This window comes from Malus domestica, chromosome 04 (assembly GCF_042453785.1).
Source record: "Malus domestica chromosome 04, GDT2T_hap1".
Lineage (NCBI taxonomy): Eukaryota > Viridiplantae > Streptophyta > Magnoliopsida > Rosales > Rosaceae > Malus > Malus domestica.
This window is the reverse complement of record NC_091664.1, coordinates 30,927,218-30,952,590: the sequence shown is the minus strand read 5'-3', so window position 1 is coordinate 30,952,590 and position 25,373 is coordinate 30,927,218. Positions and strand designations below refer to the sequence as shown.

Below are 25,373 nucleotides of genomic sequence, written 5' to 3'. Positions count from 1 at the left end.
CCGCTCGAAAATTCTCTGCTTGGAAAACCTTGCAATCCCTCAACATTGTATACGCGCACACACAGATATATTGTTGAATTGTAATCTTGTCTTGGTCCGGGTCCAGCCCATGTTGAAAAGGCAACACAAGATTCATGCAAATGCTAGATAATTCTAGCAAGACATGTCGGTGCATACACTGAAAATGCTAGAGAATTCTAGCACCAAAGTCGATGCATCATGCATGCATATTAATATGCTAGACAATTCTAGCATTTTAGCTTATTAAGTCGGCAAGGCTGTTTAATGGATTGTTATAGAAAACTCTAGAATAATTATAACTTGAGTTATGAAGAACCAAATTCCACCGACTTGGTAAGTTGGTAATGCTTGCCTATAAATATAGGTGTGAGAGTGTTGTGAGCTCGATGTAAATAAAAGAGCAAGAAGTGAGAAAAAGAGTGAAGAAATGTGAGAGTGTTTGAGTGTTTTCTTTTGTATTAGTTTGTATAAGAACAAAATTTTGCATAATACTTTGAGTGTTTTTTTTTTTTTTTTTTTTTTTTTTTTGCCTATCAAATTCCGTTACGTCACACTCTTCTTTGTGAGATAAACATCTCCAAAGTAGTGAAACATTTTTAAACCCCAACATATATATATATATATATATATATATGGGGATTTCAAACGCCTTGTATAATTAATTTGAACATTATATTAAAGAACTCTCAAAATTCTTCCCTGCATATATATATATATGTATACAATGGTGGATCCAGGATTTAACATCAGGTGGTCCTAACATAAACAAATCAAGGATGATTTTTGCTTGTAATATCGTTCCATAATTCTAATTTCTACACACATCAATTAATCAAAACAAAAAACCATATCGACTGATGAAGCTAAAAAATTATATAAGAAGTAACAACACATCCAAACAATATAAAAAAAAAATCATAACAAATTAATAATAACAACAATTCTATTATGAAATTTGTTGGTATTCAAGAGTTTACAAACTCAATACCAATTATGTGGGTGATAGGTTTTCTAACTCAATCACACCTCTCACTTGTTACTCTCTTTACGAAGCTGGACAAAAGAAAAGAAAGAAGCAGCAAGCTTCTTGAAAAAACATGCACTTGATATATTAAAAAGAGTTTCAACTCTATTGCTGAAAATGGGAATGGAATTACAAAACGCCTTACGGGAAGGCTTACTTATACATGGAGATTAAAGAACCACACAAGTGGTTTTAATAAACAATACAAAACAAAGACTAACACATACAAAATAAATGAAGGTGTTCAAAATCTTTACATCCTTTAAAACACATGCAGCAGCTTTAGACTTTTGCACGCACACACTCTGCATTATTCCACTGGTTGCAATCCACAATTTCGGTCTACACATGGGAAGCTTTAATTTTTGGAAGGTGCAGCTGCAGAAGGATTAAAACCATGCTAGTTGAAAAGGATAGTTGTGCAGACAACTATTTCCATACTATTGGCATTTATTTTGCTCAGCAGCACGCCAACATTGTAATAATGTTTTTATTTGAACTTCCAACAAAATTAACATCCTACTTGACCATCAGCTCAAACAAGAGGTGACACTACAATTGGGCTCCTGACAGTGTATTTCCCATTTTGTTCGATCCAAACAAGTGCGCCAGAAGAAGCGTTCCCTTTCTTCTTCGCATTGAAATTTAAAGTGACCGTAAAACTTTGCTTCTCATACTTGTATGCAAAGATCAGTATCTCTGGAGAGACTGTTACCTGAGAACCCATTGGAGCAGTCACCGAAGCCCTGTACCTAGCCGCGCCATCTCCCACATTCGTTACGGTCCTCTGAAATGTTTGAACCCTTTTCTTTGTTTTGTGATGATTTTTGTACAACGCGATGAAAGATGGATAGTTGAGATCAGAAGATGGTTTGGAACAATCATAAGCGTGTGATCTAGTGATGGATAAGATTTGGTTACGCGTAAAGTTGGTGGAGCATAAGAGATTGACATATTCTTGTGGAGTTGCATCGTATATTATGCCCGGATCAAGTGCTCCATTAGGATCGATGTGACCTGCTCCCATAGCTAATGGTGAAGCAAAGTTGAAATTGTCACCGTCGTCAAGAATTGGATTGCCAGTATTGTCCAATGGGTTAGCTGTGGTCATCAAAGCAGATCTAATTGCTGCTGCACTCCATTCTGGGTGCGCACCTTTCAGTAGAGCAGCTACACCTGATGCATGAGGGCATGCCATGGATGTCCCGGATATCAGATTGTAGTTGCTAGGTAAGTTCACATTGAACCCGATTTTACCAGCTGCAACCTTAGGAACCCAAGCAGCTAAAACTAATGACCCCGGGGCCATTATGTCCGGCTTCAAAATGCCCGGATAACTTTTTGAAGGACCTCTCGAAGTGTAAAAAGCAGCAGCGGGGGCAGGCTTTGTATTGAGCAACGTTTGTTGGAAATTTATGCTGACAGTAGGGTTTTCACTTTTTAGTGCGTACTCGATCACAGTCCGCCCATCCTTCGTATTCACCACAACGCTAGGAGTTACAACGTAACCTAATTCGCGTATCTCAGGATTATTGGTAATAAAGATAGCTCCAAGAATCCCCGATTGAATGATGTAAGATATTTGATTACGAATAGGCACCGTGTCATCACATATGATGATCGCATCTGGGGCAGTTTCTAACGCTGCGGTTGAGTTGCATGCTGAGAATGTCTCGTTGTAAACCAGTGGCGAGTTTTCGACTAAGGAGTTTGCTGGGAACAAGGTAAATCCAGTAATGGTTAAACCATTACCAAAGGTTAATGCTCCTCCAAATGAGCGGTCTATTGTGCCGGCTGCAACGGTCAAGACCCAAGGGATGCCATTGTGCAATGTCCCAAGCTCGGGGCCTTCATTTCCGGCTGAAGCTGAAACCACCACACCCTTCTCCATGGCTGCAAATGAAGCAATCGCTACGGGATCCTCGTACAATGGTGTGTCGTCAAAGCCAGAGGAAATTGAAATAACATCAACACCATCAGCAATAGCTTGGTCCATACCAGCTAGAACATCAGAGGCATAACGCCCCTCATCCCAGCTAACCTTGTACATGGCAACTCTGGCACGCGGTGCTACGCCTCTGGCTGTTCCTTTAGCGTAACCAAAATAAGATGCTCCGTCTACGTTGTTCCCCGCAGCTGTGGAAGATGTATGAGTCCCATGCCCTAAACTGTCTCTAGCCGAGTTCATGCTAAGTGTGACACCGGGGTTTGCAGCCATGACACCCTTATTAAAGTATCGAGCTCCAATCAATTTATAGTTACAAAGAGAGGCATTGAACTCTTGTCCAACCTCGCATTTTCCTTTCCACCTAGCTGGAAGACTTTTGGTCATACCTTCATCTCTGAAGCTTTCACTCTCCGGCCAGAGACCGGTATCAATGACACCAATGATGATGTCATCTCCGTAATCTGAAGCAGGCCACAGCCCGGCGAAAGGATTGAGGTTGAGGAACTGAGTGGTGTGGGTGGTGTCGAGCGTAATGGACTTGTCAGCGTAAGCTGAGACGAAACCCGGTGACTTTTTTAGAGTCACTAATTCATCAGCAGATAGAACTGCACTGAACCCATGAAAGGCATTGTCATAGGTGTACAGAATGGAAGGCAAGATTTTGTTGCCATCGAATGAGGTAGGGTTTCCGGATTTGAATGAATCAACAATGGAGAAATACCAATGGCCATGGCTAGAGTAGGACTTGGGCATGAGGGACTTGTCCATGTGGACAATATACGTCGACCTATCTGCGAAAGACACCTTGACATACAGAGCCAACAAAAACAATGCAACAAGAGAGAAAATGAAGGGAAGAGGAACCCCATTGTTATGCCCCATGGTTTCTTTTAGCAACCAGAGCTTTGCTTGTGGAAGGATTTACAGTCTGCTGCTTTATATATATGGAAGTGCATGAGATAAACCAAATTTCGGAAGTAACGAAGAAAATGCAGTGCAGAAGAAGCCAAAAAATTATCAAAAGGAGCCGGCATCTGTGTATCAGTAGCTTCCCACTTCTTGTGGTAAACAAGAAACCTAGGTGTAAAATTATGAACTAGCTAAGTCATTACATCACAAAAGAGTCCGTATCTATATAGCTACCGATTATCGAACCGCTACTCAATTATTACAAACCACGGTTAAGATTAATTACGAAAGTGAGAGTAAAACATCCATCATGTGTTTTAGGCCAGGTTAATTAAGCGCATACTTAAGACGCCGAGAACATAACCCATCTAATCAAGACAGATGGTTGTAAAAATGTTTGATTACTTAATTAGCATGCAGGCGGTCAAATTGTATTCTTTAGTATCCGAACAGAAGAGATTGAGGTGTTGATGTGTTGCCAAACCGGTCACGGCATGGCTAACGTCTTCTTGTCGTTGGATTATTAGCCCATGGACTATGTCCTAATTCCAAACACGATTTGGTGTATAAATATTCCAGAAACTCACAAAGCATACATTTCCAAAACGCCAGATACCAAACACCAAACAACAAGAATCAAATACAAACAGAAAATACTGCCAAACACTTAGGATTGATTCAATCGTTTAGGCCGGGTTTTGCAGTACTTCAGATTAAGCTAATATATGATCCTCGTCGACGAATTCATTTTTATATCAGGCAACAAACAGAAAAGACATATGTTAAAGCTAATCTAAGTTAAGCAAAAAGATCTATCTTGGCAGCACCTGAAAAAAAAACGAAGAAGAAAAATGTGCCAACAGAAATTAAATTAAACATGAACAAAAGAGATCAGATGATATATGTAACAAGTAAAGCACATAGAAGTATAGAACATGCTCATTGTAGTGAATTAATTAACCTAACGGCAGACCCAGATTGTCACGATTTCGCAAAGTACGGGTACTAAACTGTTAAAATTCCAAATGCAAGTGCTAACATTCCATCGAAAAGAAAAGCACATCTTCGTACAGTAGATGTTTGCGTTTGCAGTAATCTCGCATCACATACTTGAGCAGCACGTTTTCGACTGATCTTGTAGCACAAGTTAGGTTCATGCTGTATTTGCACCTTGAGATTTTATAGGATCTTGTTCTTTCACAAGAGCCTCATGCAGGATTCGTTTGTGATTGTTGGCCCTCCGTCATCCATTCCCACACTGCTTGTAAATCCACTGCTGTTTAATTTCACAGATTATCTATGGATTTCAAACACCTTACGATAGAAAACTTATTTGTTTTCGTTTATTCTTTTGTTCTAGTGTGACGGACTCATCCCTATGCAACGAAACCACTTATTAAACAAGGCCACACCATCAGAATAATGAAGAATTAATTATCAATATCAAACACAGAACCTCGAGTGGTTTAGGAGCCCGCATGCCAGAAACATTAACAAACCAACCTCAAACGAAGAGGCCCAAGCAAAAGAAACCAATATGAAAGAGTGACCCAAACATGGGGTGGCAGATAGGCAAGGGGCTTGCTGGTTATGAACATTCAACCCTGTACTCGAGGTCCTGAGTTTCAATTGTATAAAAATAACGATCATGATTGGGGGTGGGGATGGATAGAAGGAGAGTATAGACGAAACCCGAAGCAACTCGTCAAATATCAAAAGACTACATTCATCCAGTTGCAGATTGTCATCAACACAACACTAAAGCAAAAATTCACTACACATCTGCTGAATCCAAAATATTGTATCTAGATTTCCCAACAGAAATGAAACATGAACAAGAGAGGTCTTTCTTTCTCCATCAAACAAGCAGCATAGAGACTGTAATCTAGCCTAGGCAAATTTCACAAGATGATGAGTTAGTTAATAGCCTCCTCCGCCACCAATCATATCCACCATTGCATCAATAGCATCATCCTCCTCCATCTCGAGCTTTGCAGGGGTATCGGTTTGTTGGACCCTTCTTCCATCATAGAGGAAACGTGTCACTTCAAAGCTCACATTTAGACGTCTGCAGTAATCTCGAGTTGCATGTTTAAGATGCATATGGAGACCGGTCATGTAGGAGATGACAGAACCCTGTTGGCTCTGCACCTTGAGAAGAATCATAGGATCCCCGTCTTTCTCAGGTGAAAGCCTGACGAGCGGTTCACTGGTGATTGCTGGTACGTGATCGTCCATTCCCACAAAGTTCAAACAAGTGTCCTGTAAAACCGCAAATGAAAATCAAGAAAATATGAATCAAGCACAGATATATTAACATTGTGAACTAATGCAGCCGCTAAAGCTACATCCATCCATATCAACATCTCATCTGTATATACTCACTAACATAAATTTGAACGATTTATAATGCTCGAACCTTAAAGATGTATGCTTTATGTGTACATTACAAAGGTCAGACAGCATCTTTTGAAAGCATTTAACCAAACACCTAACCAGTTAAAGATGATATCTTTCAAATTCAACCAAAACATGTGAGATTTTGAGGACAAATGGGGACCTGAATAGACCATTTCACTCCTATTTTAGATACAAAATGCTGAATCGAAAGCATCGAAAAAATAGGTCTGATTCTGTGCTAGCCTAATCAGCTCCTGGTATGAAAACCAAACCCCCTACACAAAATCACCAAAAACAAACCCAATCCACTCACCATAACAAAACAGAGCAGCAAAATAAACCAAAACAGAACAGCAATCTGCAGAAGTGATAGAAGGAAGGGAAGAACCATAGAGGAACAAAGATAATCAGCCACGACAACAAAAACCCAGAAAAGATTTCAACTTTCAAGTTAAAATAAGCCAACAAATTCAGAAACTTGCTCAAACCAAAACCAAATTTTTCAAAATTTTTTTTTACCTTTCTGCGGAAATGACTGTGAATGTGTTCTCCCAAATGAGATTCCTGCCATGAAAAAAGATATCAATAAACACCAAACCAAGATACAACAACAACAACAACAAAGCCTTTTCCCACTAAGTGGGGTCGGCTATATGAATCCTAGAACGCCATTGCGCTCGGTTTTGTGTCATGCCCTCCGTTAGATCCAAGTACTCTAAGTCTTTTCTTAGAGTCTCTTCCAAAGTTTTCCTAGGTCTTCCTCTACCCCTTCGGCCCTAAACCTCTGTCCCGTAGTCACATCTTCGAACCGGAGCGTCAGTCGGCCTTCTTTGCACATGTCCAAATCACCAGAGCCGATTTTCTCTCATCTTTCCTACAATTTCGGCTACTCCTACTTTACCTCGGATATCCTCATTCCCAATCTTATCCTTTCTCGTGTGCCCACACATCCCACGAAGCATCCTCATCTCCGCTACACCCATTTTGTGTACGTGTTGATGCTTCACCACCCAACATTCTCTGCCATACAACATCGCTGGCCTTATTGCCGTCCTATAAAATTTTTCCTTGAGCTTCAGTGGCCTACGACGGTCACACAACACGCCGGATGCACTCTTTCCATCCAGCTCGTATTCTATGGTTGAGATCTCCATCTAATTCTCCGTTCTCTTGCAAGATAGATCCTAGGTAACGAAAACGGTCGCTTTTTGTGATCTTCGCTAGATTGCTCCGGTCATTAGTGTGGATAAGTATATAAATGGATAGAGATAGGAAAGCAAACACAAGATGTACGTGGTTCACCCAGATTGGCTACGTCCACGGAATAGAAGAGTTCTCATTAATTGTGAAGGGTTTACACAAGTACATAGGTTCAAGCTCTCCTTTAGTGAGTACGAGTGAATGATTTAGTACAAATGACATTAGGAAATATTGTGGGAGAATGATCTCGTAATCACGAAACTTCTAAGTATCGGAGTGTGGTGTCGTCTTGACTTGCCTTATCTGTCTCATAGGTAGATGTGGCATCTTCTCTGGAAGTACTCTTCCTCCATCCAGGGATGGTATCTTTAACTGGTGGAGATGCACAAGGTAATGTATCAATTTCACTTGAAGCTTACTTGTAGTTTCAGGCTTGGTCAAGCGCGATACAAACCATGTAGTAGGAGTCCCCCAAGTCGCCGAGCTAGGGGGTCTACTGAAAGAGGTGACAGACAAGGTAAGCAATCAGAGCTCCGACTGATTGTTCACCTTCTCCCCATCTTGCAGCAGCATGAAGGATAAAGAGAAGAAAAATGAGAAGAGATGATATGAGATACTTTTGCTTTTGAAGAAGTAACTTTCCACAGGCTTATTCTTGAACTGAGCTGGAGGGTTTTCTGGTTTCCTCCAGAGTATAAGGTCGACTGAAGAATTTGAGGGTCAAAACAAGTCCATCAAATCTAGAGTACGTTCCACCCTGCTGATATGGGATACTTTTGCTTTTGACAGAGTAATGGATGTATCGGCACGTGTGCTGTTACGCTTGTCTCCACATGCTTCCTTGTATCCTTCGCACTTGCCCTATCTGTTCCTCAAGCAGATGCGGAATCTTCCCTGGAAACATAAGATGATGAAGATGAGTACTCGAGAGCAATGCCAGGTAAGTAATCAGGTAAGGGGTTCCAGGCAGTCAGTTCCTGGCTGGAAGCTTGATTCCAAGTGCTGACTGATTGCTCTCTTTCTCCTTGTCTTGCAGGTAAAAACAAGGCCAAAAGAAAAAACAGAGAAAAAACATGATATGGGATACTCTTGCTTTTAACCCTGATGATATGAGATATTCTTGCTCTAGTATAGCTTGTTTGCAGAGGTATTATCGGGGGGAAAGAAAGCTGAATATTTCGAAAGGCTTTGTTGGGAGTGCCCTCTCAGATATGATGAAGGGTTGAGCATTTTTGCAGGTCTGCCTGTCCGTTGGGGATGGAGGTCGACATATATAGGAGTCTCCCTAACAACAAGTAGTAATGCTATTCCTTTACCCTGCTTGGTCATAGCACGGTAGTGGGAGCTGCCAGTTTCACATGTTTTAACTCTGTCAGAGCACTTTGAAAAAGTGGTCTGTGGTATCTGGCTCTCGAGATTCGGAGAACGATGCCTCTTCGATTTTTGAGAAAGCAATCATGCTGGGGGTCTGACTCTCGAGATTCGGAGAGCAGTGTCTCTTCGATTTTTGAGGAAGTAATCATGTTGGGAGTCTGGCTCTCGAGATTCGGAAGGCGGTGCCTCTTCGATTTTGGAGCAAGCAATCTTGTTGGGAGTGTTGTCTCGAATGTGAGTAAAGGTTGGACATGTTTGCTAGTCTACCTTGCCACGAAGCACAAAGGTTGACACACAGGGACTTTCCAATTATCCAGCAATGGTACTGTTCCTTTACCCTCTCTTCGATTTTGAGAAAGTAGTCATGTTGGGAGTCTGGCTCTCGAGATTCGGAGGACGGTGCCTCTTCGATTTTGGAGCAAGCAATCTTGTTGGGACTGTTTTCTCGAATGTGAGTAAAGGTTGGGCATGTTTGCTAGTCTACCTTGCCACGAAGCACAGAGGTTGACACACAGGGACTTTCCAATTATCCAGCAGTGGTATTGTTCCTTTACCCTTGTGGGTAATAATATGGTAGCTAGACCTTCAAAATTTATGTGTCTAAACTTTGTTAGTGCTGTTTCTTTGCTATTCTTTTACCTTTCTTGGTCAGAGCGATGTAGTGGGAGCTGCAAGCTTCACGTGCTCAACTTTGGCAGAGAACTTTGGCAAAGTGATCTGTGGTACCCATGAGTTATTGTTGCGTGTGGGAAGTTTGAAGAAAGCACAAATTTTAAAAAACACAGCAAAAAATGATAACCTTTTTTTTTTTTCCAGAGGAGAGTAAGAGAGTGAGCTTTCAAGTTTTTGAAGTGGGAAAATGTATATATCTCTCAGCCTCTCAGCTGCTTTCTGCAAAAATTATTGATCCTTCCTGCCCATCATTTTTCCCTTTTGTTGTGTGAGCTTTTGTTTTGATGGTCTAATTTGTTCAAGTAGTACCAAATATTTCCTTTTTAGTCATCAATCCTGCGTGTTATCTCTGCTGCATTCTGGAGGAGGGGGAGAGAGAGAGAGAGAGAGAGAGAGAGAGAGAGAGAGAGAGAGAGAGGAAATCAAATTTCTTGTCCTCTAGTCAATTAACTGGTGTTTTTTTTCTTTTTCGAGTGAAAGTTGCTTGGTAGTTGAATTAATTAAGAATAGTGTTATTCACACTTATTTTTATATTTCACATACTCTTATTAATTTTTTATCATTGATCTTCTTTATTCATTCGATCTGACGATCGAAATTAAAAATGTGTGATAAGTAAAAATAAGTGTGAATTGCACTACCCTTATTATTTAAAAGTGACAAGTTTAATAAAATATGCAAATGATAAAAACACACATTTTTTTAGCCTCTCACACGCATATTTAATCATGTCCGTTGATTATGTTTGACTTATTCCATCTGATGGCCAAAAACAAAAGGAGGTGTGAGAATTGAGAAACTAAAAAAAATATTAAAATGATAAGTAAAAATAAGTGTGAATTGCACTACCCTTATTATTTAAAAGTGACAAGTTTAATAAAATATGCAAATGATAAAAACACACATTTTTTTAGCCTCTCACACGCATGTTTAATCATGTCCGTTGATTATGTTTGACTTATTCCATCTGATGGCCAAAAACAAAAGGAGGTGTGAGAATTGAGAAACTAAAAAAAATATTAAAATGACCTTCCTATTTCTACCCACGTTAGAGAAATTTGAGTAAAACATTCTGATCGATGATTAGCTTGATGGCCAAGCACTATACCCTACTCAAAACTCTTCTTCGACCCACATTATCCTTTCTCTACCAACCGGTCTCAAAAAAATAACACGCCTGACGGCCGGCGATTCTTGTTCTTGACATTGAGAGCGGCCGAGAGTTAACTTAGCGATGACAGTTTTAACTTGTATTGTATGTGATCATCCATAATTCCCATTAAAAACACAGAAACAGCCGATGATTATTTTACCCATGTGCTTTGGTAAATTGGTAAATTAATTTAAATTGGCTTGGTTTTCCCGCCAACTTTGTTTACTGCCACCATCTCCTGCTCTGCTGCAGGCTGCAGCTGCGGCAGCCTGCACTACTAAATGAAAGAAAAGACGTCCAGTTATTACAACCTAGTACTATCTTTCACCACAAAAGAGGGAATTACACAATCCACAAGGCAGAAGGGGGATCACATTGTAATTACCACTTTACCAATAAACTAAAGGGGGTCCTTGGCCGTTGGATCTTTAACCGCACATCCAACCATATATCTATATTGTACATGTCATACACCAAAGTATAATAGAATTATCGTAAATTAGAATAGGTGTTAGTACAGTGGTATTGAAAGAAATGAATAATGGAACTCTCCCCAGGTTGTTAGAGCACACAAAGGGATTAATGATTAGTTAACTACAACGAAAAATGCTACGTTTTCTTATTACTAAGGAAGAATGTCATCAGTTCTCATTCCGGAAAGAATCCAAGTAAGGACTTAACTGAAAACGTACCTTCCATCCAGAGAAGCCTGTTCCTTCTAAATTTTATTACAGGAACGATGACATACTTATAGTGTTCAATCAACGTGATCGTTGATTTTCCTAAATCAGATTGAAAACAGGAAAATAGATAAACCTAAATTAATGAATGTTTTGTTTTCTACAGGCCAACCAATACTTTGGAAATGAACTTTGATGAGGTTCCCATATACGTTTCCAAACAGATGAGTTTGAAAATCTCTACCTTCCGAGCCCAACCACCATTCACCAATGCATTTGAAATTTATATCACTAGATGCAATCCATCGAAAAAACAGTCTGAATACTTAGCTTAGACCAACACAGAAAACCTTTTCAAGGCATTAATGTTTTTTAGAATGCAAGGGGTTTCTGATATCCTAAAATGTACACACTTCGATAAAGGTCTACAATTCAACGTTCTTAAAGAGAATAACGGCTTCTTTACCCTCGAAATTATTAGAAGATAGGGTGCTAAGATTACTTGTCAACTTATTTGAGCACTTAGAAACAAGAGATAACACGGCAAGATAGTTTAGTTATATTTCCCCGCAATTGACAAGAGATCATCTTTCCATCTTGCAAACTTACCTCTTGCTAATTGGCATTATCGCGTCAATTAATTACCTTACAAATACTGAAGTTTTTCTTTAATCAGAAATCAAAATAATTGATTGTTTTCTGGAAAAAACTAAAGCAATGGTGAACTTGTAAATCTAGACTCTTGAACTATCTTATCTTTATCACTACCACCCAAATTGGAAGAAACTCTTGCCCGAGAACACAATATGATATCTGAACTGAATCATACTACATGAAGAATCATACTGTGCCACAAAATATACTGAAAATCATAATGGAAGCATACAAAATGGAGGATGTTTTCTCCTACCTGTAACATCAAGATTCAGTATCACGCCATGGCCGAGCTCGGTCACTTCATTTCAATGGGGGCGAGCCACTTCTTCTACAATAAAGCCATGTGATCTCCAGACACTCAACTCGAAGATTCAGTATCGGTCTCAAGATGAACGATCATATAGGATTGTGGGTCTCCTTCTCTTATATGTTAACATATAACAAGCAAAGAGGTGGCTTTTGGGTCTCCTTCTCTTATATGTTAACATAGAACAAGGATTGAGCTTTTTGGGCCTTCTCTTATATGTTACCACAGACTGATTAACCATGCTCCTTTTCCTGTACTTGAAGTAAAAAGGATCAAGTTTAGAATTGCGCCTTTTGTCTTTCGGCGTTGTAACACACACACATTCATCTGGCTCTTGTTTATTGAGAGCATCAACGCCATTGGAGCTGCTCCCTTGTCCTTCGATCAACAGCCCATCATCGTCCTCATTCTCCTCTTCGATATCCAGCTTCAAACAACCAACACCAGTCGACGAATCACAAACACACACACTCAAATTTGGCGAACACAGCTTCTTAGCAGAGCTATTCATGGCAGCCAAATGCCCACTATCATCATCATCATCGTCATCCACATCGACATCGAAAGCCGCATCCTTTGAGCCCTCTTCAGCACCAGACACATCACAAATTGTCCTGCCATCCAGCACGGCCGAAACCCTATATTTCCCCAATCCCAAACAAGCTCTCCCCTTTCCACCTCTTCGCGCCTTCTGACTCCTCATAACCCCTCTCCACCGCGCCAGCGACTCCGGCAGCCAGCAATCGGCGCAAACCCCAACCTCCACCGCCAAGCAAGAATCCTGAGACAACAGCGCAATCCCTCGATACTCAGAATCGCAATGCCTGTGTACTCTCCGGTTACACTGGCAGCAAGTGAAGGAGTCTTCCTGCGACTGCGACGGCGACGTGGCGGCGAAGCAGTAGGAGCAGAGCTCCGATGACTCGACCCGCGAGAGGCATTTCTTGCAGAGGAGGACGACGCGCCACTCGCTGTAGAGGATGTGAAGCTTGCTCTTGGCGCTGGCGTTGGCAATGTCGACTCTCAGGTGGCAACAATGGCACTCCGACAGATTCGGCAACTCTCTGGTTTTCTTCGTCGATTGCGATTGCGGATCTTCGTTGTTCGTCATTGGAGTTTGAATCAAAAGGGGGTTTTTTTTATTGCAAATTAGGGTTCAATTCAAGCAAAATAGGGCCCTCTATTGAATGTGCCGGCCAAGACGACGCCGTCTTGGTGAATAACTTAATAGACCTTTTTGTTTGTATGCCCCTTGTGCTATGGTAACTTTACATTTTCCCCTGAACTTGCAATTGTGTCAATATGCCTAGTGTGATGATGTATCTAAATTACCAAAAATCGTTCATTTTATTTATAAAGTTACTCCATTGTCAAGTTCGTCACAAAAATTATTAACTTAGATGTTGTGAAATTATAGGTAAAATAAAGAAAATACCAAGTCCGACCTAAATTTTAGCTCCACACCCAGACTTAATTTTCGGCTTAACCAAAACATAAACAAATGTTTTCGAAAATAATTTAAAAAGTTTTCAAAATGGATATCAATTCTGATTTCATAATCGAATTGACGTGGTTCTTGCATTATTGAAAGTTTCACTTTCGCCTTTGAATTTGTAATTGTGAGAGGTTACCGCCTCATGTACATTTGTGCTTTGTCTATCCCATTTCACATCAATTAAGTTAACGACTTTCTCAATCAAGATGAGAGAATGGAGAAATTTTTATGTGTGTTCGGAATACAAAATGATATACCACGTGTTATAATACAAGTAAACGAAATAGTTGATATGTCACATATGTAAAGTATAAATTTTTAGTGACTTCACTTATACAATAACGCGATATATTCTTTTATATTCCGGTTACACTAAAAAAATCTCTCGATGCAATGAGATAGGGCACAAAATGAAAGTACTTGGGGCCAAGGCGCACAATTGAAATTTTAGAGAGAGGAAAGTGGAATTTTCGTAATAATACAGGGCACATAAACAAATAAGCCTACAGTACGTGGAGATACCCTCCGAAGAAGAAGAAAGGAAGAAGACGCCGCCGATTTTTACAGAGATAGTGAGCGGACGACGGAGAGAGAGTGACGATGGAGGAGAGAGTGGGAGAGGCAGAACCAGGACAGCAGCAAGAGGAGGAGCAGGTAGTGAATCCATGGACGGTGTCGGCCAAGGGTGGCGGGAAAATCGACTACGACAAGCTCATCGACCAGTTCGGCTGCCAGAGAATCGACCAGCAGCTCGTGGATCGCATCCACCGCCTCACCGGCCGTCCTCCCCACGTCTTCCTCCGCCGTGGCGTCTTCTTTGCCCACAGGTCGCTTTCTCTCTCTCTCTCTCAAGTTTACATTTTTTTTTCTGAAAGTTTTGCAAAAAATTGAATTGGGGGTCGAATTTCGAATTTATGTGTAATGCAGGGACTTGAATGAGATTCTGGATGCCTACGAGAGAGGAGACAAGTTCTATTTGTACACAGGAAGAGGACCTTCCTCCGAAGCTTTGCATTTGGGGCATCTTATCCCCTTCATGTTCACTAAGTAAGCTCCCCCTGCACTGCTATCTGATTATCTGATGTTGGTCTTTTATGAAACTTCTTATCTTTTCGGGTTTTCGTGAGTGTGATCTTTAGTATCTGTGTGCATTATGTTGGATTTGGCGATTGGTCGCTTGTTGATATGAAGTAAATTTTTTAAGGGTTTATGAATTGAAAGCTTTGTGCAGATATTTGCAAGATGTCTTCAAGGTTCCTCTTGTTGTACAACTTACCGATGATGAGAAGTGCATGTGGAAAAATCTGACTGTGGAAGAGAGCCAGAGACTTGCCAGGGAGAATGCTAAAGACATTATTGCTTGTGGTTTTGACATATCAAAAACCTTCATCTTCTCCGATTTTGATTTTGTTGGTGGGTAAGTATCAGATATGTAGGCTTAACTCCATTATGAAGTTAATATTACTTCATGTTGATACTTGTTATGTATGTGAGTTTATGCTTCCGTTTTGATCAATGGATTTAGTGGATTACTAAGCTATTTGCTTCTCTGCCCATGTCGGAGGGGTTTGAGATTTTATAATCTTATCGAAGCCCTTTTTTGGGTTGAAATTGATTGACACTCACATGAGGTCCCATTTTTCTTGAACCAGAATGGGATGCCCTTGATGATTTAGTTGGCCGCAAACTGCTTGACAAGCTACGATAATTAGGAAGCTTTTTAGTTTCAAACCTAACAGGGCTTGATTCTATCATGAATATGTTGTGTGTGTGTGTGTGTGCACGTGTTGTATCACTTGCTTACTGATTTTATGTCTAATTTCCTCTGCAGTGCCTTCTACAAGAACATGGTGAAGGTTGGAAAGTGTGTCACATATAATAAGGTGATTAACAATCGTTTCCCCCCATGGCGAAATATTTTCTTTGTCTACCTCTTTGTTTGAGTTTTTGTAATAATTTTATGAGTTTTGGATTTAATATTCAGGTTGTTGGTATCTTTGGTTTCACTGGAGAAGATCACATAGGAAAAGTTAGTTTTCCACCTGTACAGGTATTTTCCTTGGCTACGCTGCTTATCACGTGAAGAATTATGAAATTTTAGTTAGTTGTTGCTGACTAGCTCCACAAATTGACTGAAGCTTATATCTGTTTTCCTTTTAATATCTTCCCTGAAACCTCACCTCCTGTAAGTTTGATTTAGTTCATAAGTGCTTATTCTTTCCTATGAGCTCTTATTGTTGACTTGCTCCAGTCAACTGTACAATTTTTTCACCAGTGAACATCTTTCATACTTTCCATCATATAAAGAAAACAAAGCATTGCTTAGTCCAAGTCGCTCCACCAAGAATATTGACTTTTCTGAAACCTTCAGTTTGATGTTCTGTATCGATTGTGTGACTATGTAAGATGACACATGGATGCAACATGTGCTGTGATACATATTAAGGAGATCCAATATGGTCGTGTTTTAATGCAGGCAGTTCCCTCATTTCCAAGTTCATTTCCTCATCTCTTCTCTGGCCAAGACAATCTTCGTTGCTTAATACCTTGTGCAATTGACCAGGTATGCATGATATGGATAATTCTCAGCTATGATATACGTGTTTTTCCCCTTGGCTAAATGCAGCACCTTTTCAGAGTATAAAATAGTTCTAGTAACTTTGTGTGCTAGTGCATTTGATTTAACGTTGTTTTTCTTTCTTTTGTTTATTTTCTAATACCATGGTTTATTTGTTTGTGATTTGTCAAGGATCCTTATTTTAGAATGACACGAGATGTTGCTCCACGAATTGGATATCACAAGCCTGCATTGATTGAGTCTTCTTTCTTCCCTGCCCTGCAGGTACTTCTATGATTTTGGCACATAAAACTTATTTTCTACTGTTAGTAGCCTATGATCTGATTTCTGATACCTTTTCTGGAATGTGGATACTTGCAGGGAGAGACAGGAAAAATGTCGGCTAGTGATCCAAATTCGGCCATATATGTAACTGATGCTGCAAAGGAAATTAAGAACAAGGTTTGCATTTATGTGGCCGTAGTCTCACAGTGCCAATCTTCTACCTGAAATCACAATCCAAACGGTCCAAAACTCTTCAAGATTAACCTAAAACAAAGAACTTGTGCGATATGCAGATAAACAGGTATGCATTTTCTGGTGGACAAGATTCGGTAGAGAAACATAGAGAGCTTGGAGCAAATCTCGAGGTATTTGGATTGTCTCGCATGTTAGTAATAGAAATGGGCCCTCCCCGACTGGCATGACAGTGTTATTTGTTGCTGGATGTGCTACCTTATTTCCTCGTTAGATTGTCCGAGCAAGAAGACAAATTTTGCTTACCAGTCTACAATTTACATGCCAATTTGATTTCATATGTTATGAGATTTCTTTTGGTGCCTTGTAACTTATTGAGGAATTAATTTATCTTCTGGAAATTATTCAGGTAGATATTCCATTCAAATATCTAAGCTTTTTCCTAGACGACGATGATAAACTCAATGAGATACGGAAGGTGAGACTGATTGCCCTAGTGAACTTATTTGTTTTCTTTGTCAACATATTCTTTTTGCTAATTCACTTGGGGTTGTTATTAGGAGTATGGTTCCGGACACATGCTAACAGGTGAAGTGAAGCAACTTCTTGTTGAAGTTTTAACCGGAATGGTAGAAAGACATCGTAGGGCTAGGGCTGCTGTGACTGATGAGGTAAGCTTCTAGCATTTTTAGACAATTGGCTGTTCTGTAAGTTATTTGTTGACGATGAAAGCGTGGTGCTTGATCCCTGAAAGCAAACATTTTGAACCATATGCTCAGGACTTACGGAAATGTTTTTGCATATGCTGCAGATGGTGGACGCATTTATGGCAGTGAGGCCTCTACCGAATATGTTCAGCTAAAGTCGAGGCTAAGAAGCTTTACACGCACATCGGATAATCACTTCTCAAATTGCAGCTTAGCATTCAACTCTTACTAAATCGAGATTTAATCATTTTTCGATTATTGATGCTCAAATACAATAGAAATTGGGATGGTAGTCGACACAGATACACCTGTTTTCTGTAACAGTCGCGTGAACTCGAACTCCATTTGAGCTGAATACAATGGTTTTAAGTTTGCATTTGTACGATATTTTTCGATGATGGCTGTTTGTTCATATCATCTTTTGCAAGGTTGAAACAGAGTTGTTGATTGCAGAATCTGTATGAGCGAACACAGTTAAACAGAACGAAGATGCAATGAAGTTGCAGCGTTTAGCAATCACCGGAAGTTTATGCCGATAGAACTGAGAGATGCGAATCGCCGGACAATTATGATACGATCTAACAGGATAAAGAGATTGAATGTGCAAAAGGAAAAGAAAAAACCGAATCCTTATTTGGCAACTGACGTAGTTAAATTAAAACATACATTAACATTACTTGCACACAACTGTTCTACTGCGTTTTTGAACAATGAAAGGGAAAAAAGGAACCGAAATCTAAGGGGTAAGAACGATTTTAAACAGTTTAATTCAGGTCAATGTGGCAAGGCACATTTCTTTTGAGAATGCCCTAACATATGACAGCGACCGCATTGAACCACCCTCTTCGGCCTCTTGAAGTTTTCTACTCGAAGGACCTTCTTCTTGGGTCTTCCAGGTGGCCGCCGAGTCTTGGGTGGGCGTATCATGATATCAACATTGGTGCTTCCACCCTCTGTTCCGTCGCCTGGCTCCTTCCATAAGCTCTTATCCGGAATGGGATGAATCATCTGCGAATAGGTCTCTCGGTAACTTGCTACTGTGAAGTAAGGCTCAGCAAACAAATGGACATTGTGTCCACAAGACATAAGTGCAGCAGCAGCATGTGCACAAGGTAGACCATATATATGCCAACGGCGACAAGAGCAAACACGAGTTTGTATATCCACAATGTTTGTCCGCTCAGTAGACACAATCTCAAATTCAACTTCATTTGCACGAAGTACTTGATAGCATCGAGCATCAGCCATTGCCTCTAGAATCCGCTTCTCAGCAGATGGTACTAAAATTGACGTCCACCTCATTCCCATATCCCGGCGGTCATTATACCACGATGATAACTGATCACGAATATGCTCCATCATTTGCACAATAGGGAGCTCATGGCATTCAAGAGCCCAATTATACAACAACTCCGTAACACCGAGAGTAAAATGGCCATACCGCACTCCTTCAAAATATGCTACAGCCCAAAGTTGGGGAGGGAAGTGTTGAAACCATGGAATCACGTCTTGCGAGATCTCTGCCATCTCTGCAATCTTGCTGTCAAATTCAACTGCAGTGAGAGCATAAACAGCATTCCAGAAGATATTCACCAACTTCGCATTCTTAAACGTATCACGAAAAATTTCACTAACATAACGCAGACAAAAACCATGGAAGGCACTAGGAAAATGGGTTTCCACTGCCTCTACAACACCCCTTTGTCTTTCAGAGAGTATTGTTAGTCTAGGCATGTTGTCAGTGTTTACTCCAAGAAGCTTTCGCAATTCTGACATAAACCACATCCAATTTTCGTCGCTTTCCACATCAACGATAGCTATTGCCAGAGGAAATAATGTATCATCAGCATCAACAGCTGCAGCACAAAGTAAGGAACCCAAGTATTTGCCTTTGAGGTGTGATCTATCAATTTCCAAAAGTGGCCTGCAAGCATGTATAAACCCATATATTGATGCACGGTAAGAAATGAAGAGACGGTGGAAGCAATTTTCTTGTCCAGTGGTAAAAACTGAAGCGATGCTTCCAGGGTTGGTTTTCTTTATTTGCTCACAGTATGCAGGAAGAAGCCGATACCCTTCTTCAAAAGTTCCATGAAGTGCTGCCATGCTACGCTCCTTGCCACGCCAAGCTTGCATGTAAGAAACAGCAACTCCATGCTGATCGCGGATATCTTGCAGGATCTCTTTTGGTTTATACCGTGGGTTATCCCGAACCCGTGATTCTACAGACCTAGCAACCCAACCTACTGATGCTTGCTGATGATGAAGGTTGAGAACTCCTTCACAGGTATGCTCACCATGCAGGGTTCTTACTGTAAAGGTTGGAACTCCGGGACATTTTGCCACATGGACACGCCATGGGCAACCTTCTTTGGAGCACTTGGCTATAAACCGGCTGCGATCTGATTTCACTATACGAAGATCAAAATGTTGTACTAGAGCAATGTTCTTCAATCTTCTTCTGCATGTTTCAACGTCAGGAAATTCTTGCCCAATAGCCAAGTCTAAAGCATATTCTGTCAATGCAAGAGAATTGTTCTGCACAGCTAAAGAATGATCTTCCATGTATCCACGACAGTAGCAGAAGTGTTACATGATTCTAACCGTTCCCCTCATCCCGACACAAATTGATAATTCTTCTGAAAGGGTGTATTGTAAACACTGCACTACATGAGACCTCCCGTCATATATGGATACAGCATAGGAACACAAGAACAAGGAAGCAGCATTTTTCTGTGCGTGCATGTGTGTGCGCATAACTGATCAACAGGAGACCCAAATGGAAGGAATCATACCTGTCCTAACTAATCAATAATCATAAGCGAAGGGCAGTTGTGATATAGGATAAGAGCATTTCAAGGTATATTCTTTGACCCTGTGGTGTTGATGAATTATATCTTTACAAGGATAGAAACATTATTACCACACCTATGAAACAAAAAAACAAAAAAATACCATGAGCAATTTTATTAATAAATGGTATCAACTATTGAACAAATTTTGAAGACACGGAAAAATTCACTTATCGGCCCAATTTTGAAACTTTGGATCTACCGGTATTAAGATTACTTGCGTTCGAGCCACATGCAACAAGCCATTCAAATCAGGGGTACACCATTTTTATGCAATCAACTGTACTAAAACTCCATATCACTCTTGCTCCAATAGCAGACTCAATTTTCATTTGCCACATAATCTACGGATAACACGGTTAAACTACCTAGTAGCTGTAAGACCTCGCACATTTCTCACTGCTACACACAATTTCTCATCCCATCATCCTCAGACTGACGGCAAAAACAGAAACCGAAAAGCACAGCTTAAGAACAGTCTTATCCAACAGAATGTAGATTGAATTTGATGAACCCTAAGACCCGACTCGACTGCACAAAAGGCAAACGTCACCGGAACAGTCAATGTGGCCATTTGAGTCACTGACAAACTGGTGATTACTTACAACACTATAAACTTAATCAACGATAACCCATTAAATCAAAATAGAGCATTCTGCCCCCAAAATTATTCCCAACTCAAACCCAGAACTTGAAATTTTACAACAACAACAATCAACAACCAGAAATTCCCAAACTTTTTTTCCAAACGACAATTTGGGAATCTCAGAGCGGCGGATCCAAACACTAATCAATCCCAATACCCAAAAGGCTTTTCATATAAGCACTTTTACGAAGTGGGTTCTTCTCCTTTTCAACAATCATTGCACAGAACGATTAAAGTCAACAACTTGTGCTTTGATTTCTAATTTGAAGTGAGTGGTTCTTTTGTGGGATATGGTGGAATATAAATATCAAATTATGTGAGATTAAAATAGAAAAACTAGAGAAGGAAAGGGAGGAAGAAATGGAGAACCTGGTGGGGGTGAGAGCGAGAAGCTGCGTTCTGCTGAAAGTGCTTTTTTCCGCTTTTGGGTCTTCTTCGATCTCTAAGCTGGAGTCTGGCAATTCGAGAGGAGATAGACCAAAACTTTTTTTTTTTTTTTTTGCGTTTTGGATTTTACAAAAAGTTTTTATCGTTTATATTAAAAATAAATAAATACAGAGAAAAATTTCACTTCAATAAACTTGAATATCTTTGAAATAAAAAACTCAGGTCCCATTAGTGTTCAAAATAAATATTCTCTCCAATCCCGATACACCATGAAAGGTCGTGGAAAAGATGTAATTTCAATTTTTTTTTTCTTTAAAAATGTAGGTTTTTAGTTAAAATGGTCCTTAAAATTGACATAACTCCTCATTTTAGTATCTAATATTGAAAATCGATAAAAGTAGTTCCTAAGTTTGTCCATAGTTAATCATTTTGGTTATTGCATGAAGATTCTCCGTTAAATAGAAAAACAAGTAGAGAGGCTGATTGGACAAAATACCCTCACTTTATCAGTGGTGCCGACTCTAGCTTTGGCTGGGGTCGGTTGCCAATTTCCCCTTCTTCTTGTCTATTCTTTTCCCCTTTTCTGCTACTCACTTTCCCTCCTCCTTGATATGTCATCCTCTTCTTACCTTACTGGTCTCCCTTCATCTTGTTCATTTGAGTTTCGATTTCGCTCATCTAAGCTTCGTTTTTCAGTCATACTTTCTCACAAGATGGTGCATAGAATTCTAGTTCTTCAACCGTCTCAAGTGTTCCTAGCACCACCACCTTCTGATGTCTATTGTGTCTGGCACTATTGCTCGTGATTTTCCATGGGCTTCTTTTTCTTGATAGCCGACTCAATTATTTCAATTGCTGGTTATCTTTATTTTCAGCGTTCCAAGTAATGTCAAGTGATAAGCGTGGATTGTGCAGATCGAAATGCACTGTTCCAGTGGAGGCAACACCATCAGATTTCTCGGTTGTGTGTTTCTTTATTTTTGAGCTTTTACTATTTGGCTGGGCTCTTGTTGGTTGGTTTGATTTGACCCCTTTTTTGCTTGTTTATGTTTCTTTGTTTTTTGGTTTTTTGTATGTAAATCAGTTTCTTTATGGTTAAATAATAATTTCCTTCACCAAACTAAACATAAAAACCAAACTCAATCTTCACAAGTCTTTGACTTTTCTATGGTACCGATTGCTTTGTATTTCTATAGTACCAACACAAAGCTACAAGTACAACAAAGCTAGCAATTGACCATGACATTGACACGTTTCAATTGCGACATTTTCCAAATGCAAAAAAAAAAAAAGATAAAAAGGCAAACACTTTTTAATCGGGGTGTGTTATCCACATACTTCATTTTACTTCTCACACCTCCCTTGGTAATTTCTGTCCATTGATCTTCTTCAATTCATTTGATTCGACGACCGAAAATTAAAAAGATGTATGAGAAGTAAAATACAGTGTGGATATTTCATCCGTTTTTAATCTGAACTACCGTAGCTCAATTTTATAATATTTTGAATTCAAAAGGACAATATTACCCTACCGCCACTTGATTTCTACATCCTTTTAGGCCTGACCTCAATCCCTTGAAAAATGAGGCCACCCTTCCACTGTCCACCCCTAACCTCCATGCAAGTCATCTCCAACTCCCCACCTTCACCCCCTTCACAGAAGAACTCCCCCATCTCTATCTCCAGCCACCCGTCGTTCCGCTCTTTCGGGTACTGGGCCTCGTTGATCTCCCTTGGCTGGAACGACTGGAGCGACTGGAGGCCGGGAATGTGTCTGCGGTTGAAGAGGCCAATATGCCAAGGCCCGGCAACGTGGTAGCCCTGGCCTTGGGTTTGGCCTCTCTGCACGTCCAGAAACACCACATGTTTCGTGGGCTCCTGCCCAATTAAACCCACTGTGACCTCCACAGGTTGGTTCTCAAATCCATGAGCCCCTGCAATTGACTTGAATACAAGAAAAGCTTTGTAAAGGGTGGATGGGGACAGCATCCGTGTCCCAATTTTGCCACGGATTTCAAGCCAGCACACACTAATAAGCTCCGCCACCTCCTCAAACCTGTTTGTTTACAATAACAGAGAGTTTATGTAACAAAAGCATGGAAATTATCTACAGTCCTCAATCACGAGGAATGGGTGCAGAACGGATGACTATTTCAAAATGTTGATAACAATTTCTTTAAACGAAAAGAAGAAAATTTTAAGAGACCTCGAGTCGGGGACAGAAATCCATCTCCAGTAGTGAGGAGTGTCAGCCCAAACAATCGAAAGGGCCCTTGCAGCGATCATATAGCATTTCTTCCCACTCCATTTGTCCAGCGAAAAGCTCTGCATTATCATTCCAATTACAACTCGGGATCTTAGAACAGTGCGAAATAGAAAACGCTTTTGAAAAACAAACAAAAAAACCGGAAACAATAGAACGCATTCGAATTTCTAACTCAGTTATTCAACCCTTCTATCTTACTTCCTCTAATGCTAAAAAGAATTGAACACTAACAATTTGAACACTATTATCTCAACCATCTGCACTTCAAACTTAATAATTTATGATTCATCATGTAGTAACGGAAAATAAAACAAGTACCAAAATTGCTTAGACAACTTTTAAACTACGAAGTACAAAACAAATGGACATGATATCTCATATATGTCATCACAATTTTGTCAATATTTTTCCTTCTTTATTTTTGTCACATCTCATAAATATTCACATCACCAAATGTACACAAAATATTTGGTCCCACCGCCTACTCACCCTCTCCTCGGCCAACAACAAAACCTATGATCTTGCCGGCCCCCAAAGTTCCAAACTTTGTACTTTCCAGTACGGAAATTTCCCGACAAATCCATATCAACTAAATGTCTATCACATCAGTGAAATAGTACACTAATCCACAACTAAAATAAACAAATAAATCCCACAAAAGAAAAGGAGAAAGGTAGTAAAGTTACCAACTTGCCCTGTTCAATGAGAACAGGGTTGTCGCACACAGCGAGGAAAAGCTCCTTCTTGGTTTTGGAGGTGAAGGAGGGAGACACAAGCGGCGGCTGTGAGGGTGACGAGGAGGACATGATAGTGTGGATCTCGGGGGGAAGGAACTTGTCCCAAACAGCGTCGGATTCGGCGGCCGACCTGAAACTCCTCGAAACCGACGACATTGTGCCCGCGTCCCGAGGCGTGGTCAGCGAGACAACGGTGGCTATGCATCCCTCCGGCAAGGCCTGCAGATCCATGGGGTCGCCTCCGCCGCCACCGACATCATCTGTTTTCTCCTGGTTTCCGCCACCGCCTAAGAAGAACTTGAACATTTTTGCGATTTAAATGGGTTCCTCGGACAATGGAAAAAACGTTGTAATTTGCCTTCGTATGTTTTCTGGTTGCTGTGGCGCGGTTGTGTATTTATAGAGAGAGGAATGCTTAGCCGTTAAGTCTCTCTCCCGCTGTCAAAAGGTGTCAGGATCCTCTGGACCCTTCTTATATACCACAAAAAAAAAAAAAAACATTAGAATTTAGACAACTTTAGCTAACGAAAATTTCTCACAACTGTTTATTTTAACGAAAAATCACATTTTTACAATAAAATGTCAATCTTGATACTATTTATTTTATCTTTTATTTTATCTAAATTGTTAAAACTCAAAGTTTTTAAACTATTTTCATTAGTTTTTTTTTTAAATTTTATTATGCTCAATTTTTTTTTTGTTTGGTCAAATGTTAAATTTATTAGATTAGATATGATTTGAACTTACGCCAACGCCGTTATATAAGAATAAGATTCATCTCGTAATAGGCCCACTTGCCAAATCTTGTTCAAGTTAAAGCTAAATAAAAAGGTGAAAGAAAAAGGTGATTTCTTTTTCCCATATCAGAATCCGTTTTATTTATTTGACTTTCCCTTTTTAGCTT

General features: G+C 40.1%; 5 protein-coding genes across 9 annotated transcripts; 1 reads left to right on the top strand and 4 right to left on the bottom strand.

Moving 5' to 3' along the window:
- Window positions 1–1,571: 1,571 nt before the first annotated feature.
- On the bottom strand, window positions 1,572–3,912 carry LOC103434356 (subtilisin-like protease SBT3). Its single transcript, XM_008372690.4, has one exon. It carries the CDS (start codon window positions 3,873–3,875, stop codon window positions 1,581–1,583), a length of 2,295 nt encoding a protein of 764 aa, XP_008370912.3. The 5' UTR covers window positions 3,876–3,912; the 3' UTR covers window positions 1,572–1,580.
- Window positions 3,913–5,604: 1,692 nt separating this feature from the next.
- On the bottom strand, window positions 5,605–12,429 carry LOC103434235 (small ubiquitin-related modifier 5-like). The gene is made up of 3 exons (XM_070820083.1): window positions 12,292–12,429; window positions 6,822–6,866; window positions 5,605–6,164 (listed from the first exon to the last, which is right to left on the bottom strand). Exons 1-3 carry the CDS (start codon window positions 12,298–12,300, stop codon window positions 5,823–5,825), a joined length of 396 nt encoding a protein of 131 aa, XP_070676184.1. The 5' UTR covers window positions 12,301–12,429; the 3' UTR covers window positions 5,605–5,822.
- A 1,869-nt stretch (window positions 12,430–14,298) lies between these two features.
- LOC103434233 (tryptophan--tRNA ligase, cytoplasmic-like) lies at window positions 14,299–17,957 on the top strand. The gene is made up of 12 exons (XM_008372556.4): window positions 14,299–14,667; window positions 14,768–14,887; window positions 15,072–15,257; window positions 15,672–15,723; window positions 15,825–15,890; window positions 16,317–16,403; window positions 16,590–16,682; window positions 16,779–16,859; window positions 16,976–17,047; window positions 17,284–17,352; window positions 17,435–17,545; window positions 17,686–17,957. The coding sequence occupies exons 1-12, from the start codon at window positions 14,441–14,443 to the stop codon at window positions 17,734–17,736; spliced, it is 1,215 nt and encodes a 404-aa protein (XP_008370778.3). The 5' UTR covers window positions 14,299–14,440; the 3' UTR covers window positions 17,737–17,957.
- Window positions 17,958–18,195: 238 nt separating this feature from the next.
- On the bottom strand, window positions 18,196–21,662 carry LOC103434232 (uncharacterized). Of its 5 annotated transcripts, none has more exons than XM_008372551.4 (3): window positions 21,449–21,662; window positions 20,377–20,509; window positions 18,196–20,242 (listed from the first exon to the last, which is right to left on the bottom strand). In XM_008372551.4, the coding sequence occupies exon 3, from the start codon at window positions 20,144–20,146 to the stop codon at window positions 18,356–18,358; it is 1,791 nt and encodes a 596-aa protein (XP_008370773.3). In that variant the 5' UTR covers window positions 20,147–20,242; window positions 20,377–20,509; window positions 21,449–21,662; the 3' UTR covers window positions 18,196–18,355. The 5 variants fall into 5 exon arrangements, with proteins under 5 accessions (XP_008370773.3, XP_008370774.3, XP_008370776.3 ...); XM_008372552.4 differs by having other exon boundaries at window positions 18,196–20,247; window positions 21,449–21,587; XM_008372554.4 differs by having other exon boundaries at window positions 18,196–20,220; window positions 21,449–21,587.
- Window positions 21,663–22,627: 965 nt separating this feature from the next.
- Window positions 22,628–24,896, bottom strand: LOC103434231 (putative F-box protein PP2-B12). Its single transcript, XM_008372550.4, has 3 exons — window positions 24,419–24,896; window positions 23,673–23,791; window positions 22,628–23,522 (listed from the first exon to the last, which is right to left on the bottom strand). The coding sequence occupies exons 1-3, from the start codon at window positions 24,773–24,775 to the stop codon at window positions 23,012–23,014; spliced, it is 987 nt and encodes a 328-aa protein (XP_008370772.3). The 5' UTR covers window positions 24,776–24,896; the 3' UTR covers window positions 22,628–23,011.
- Window positions 24,897–25,373: the final 477 nt, after the last annotated feature.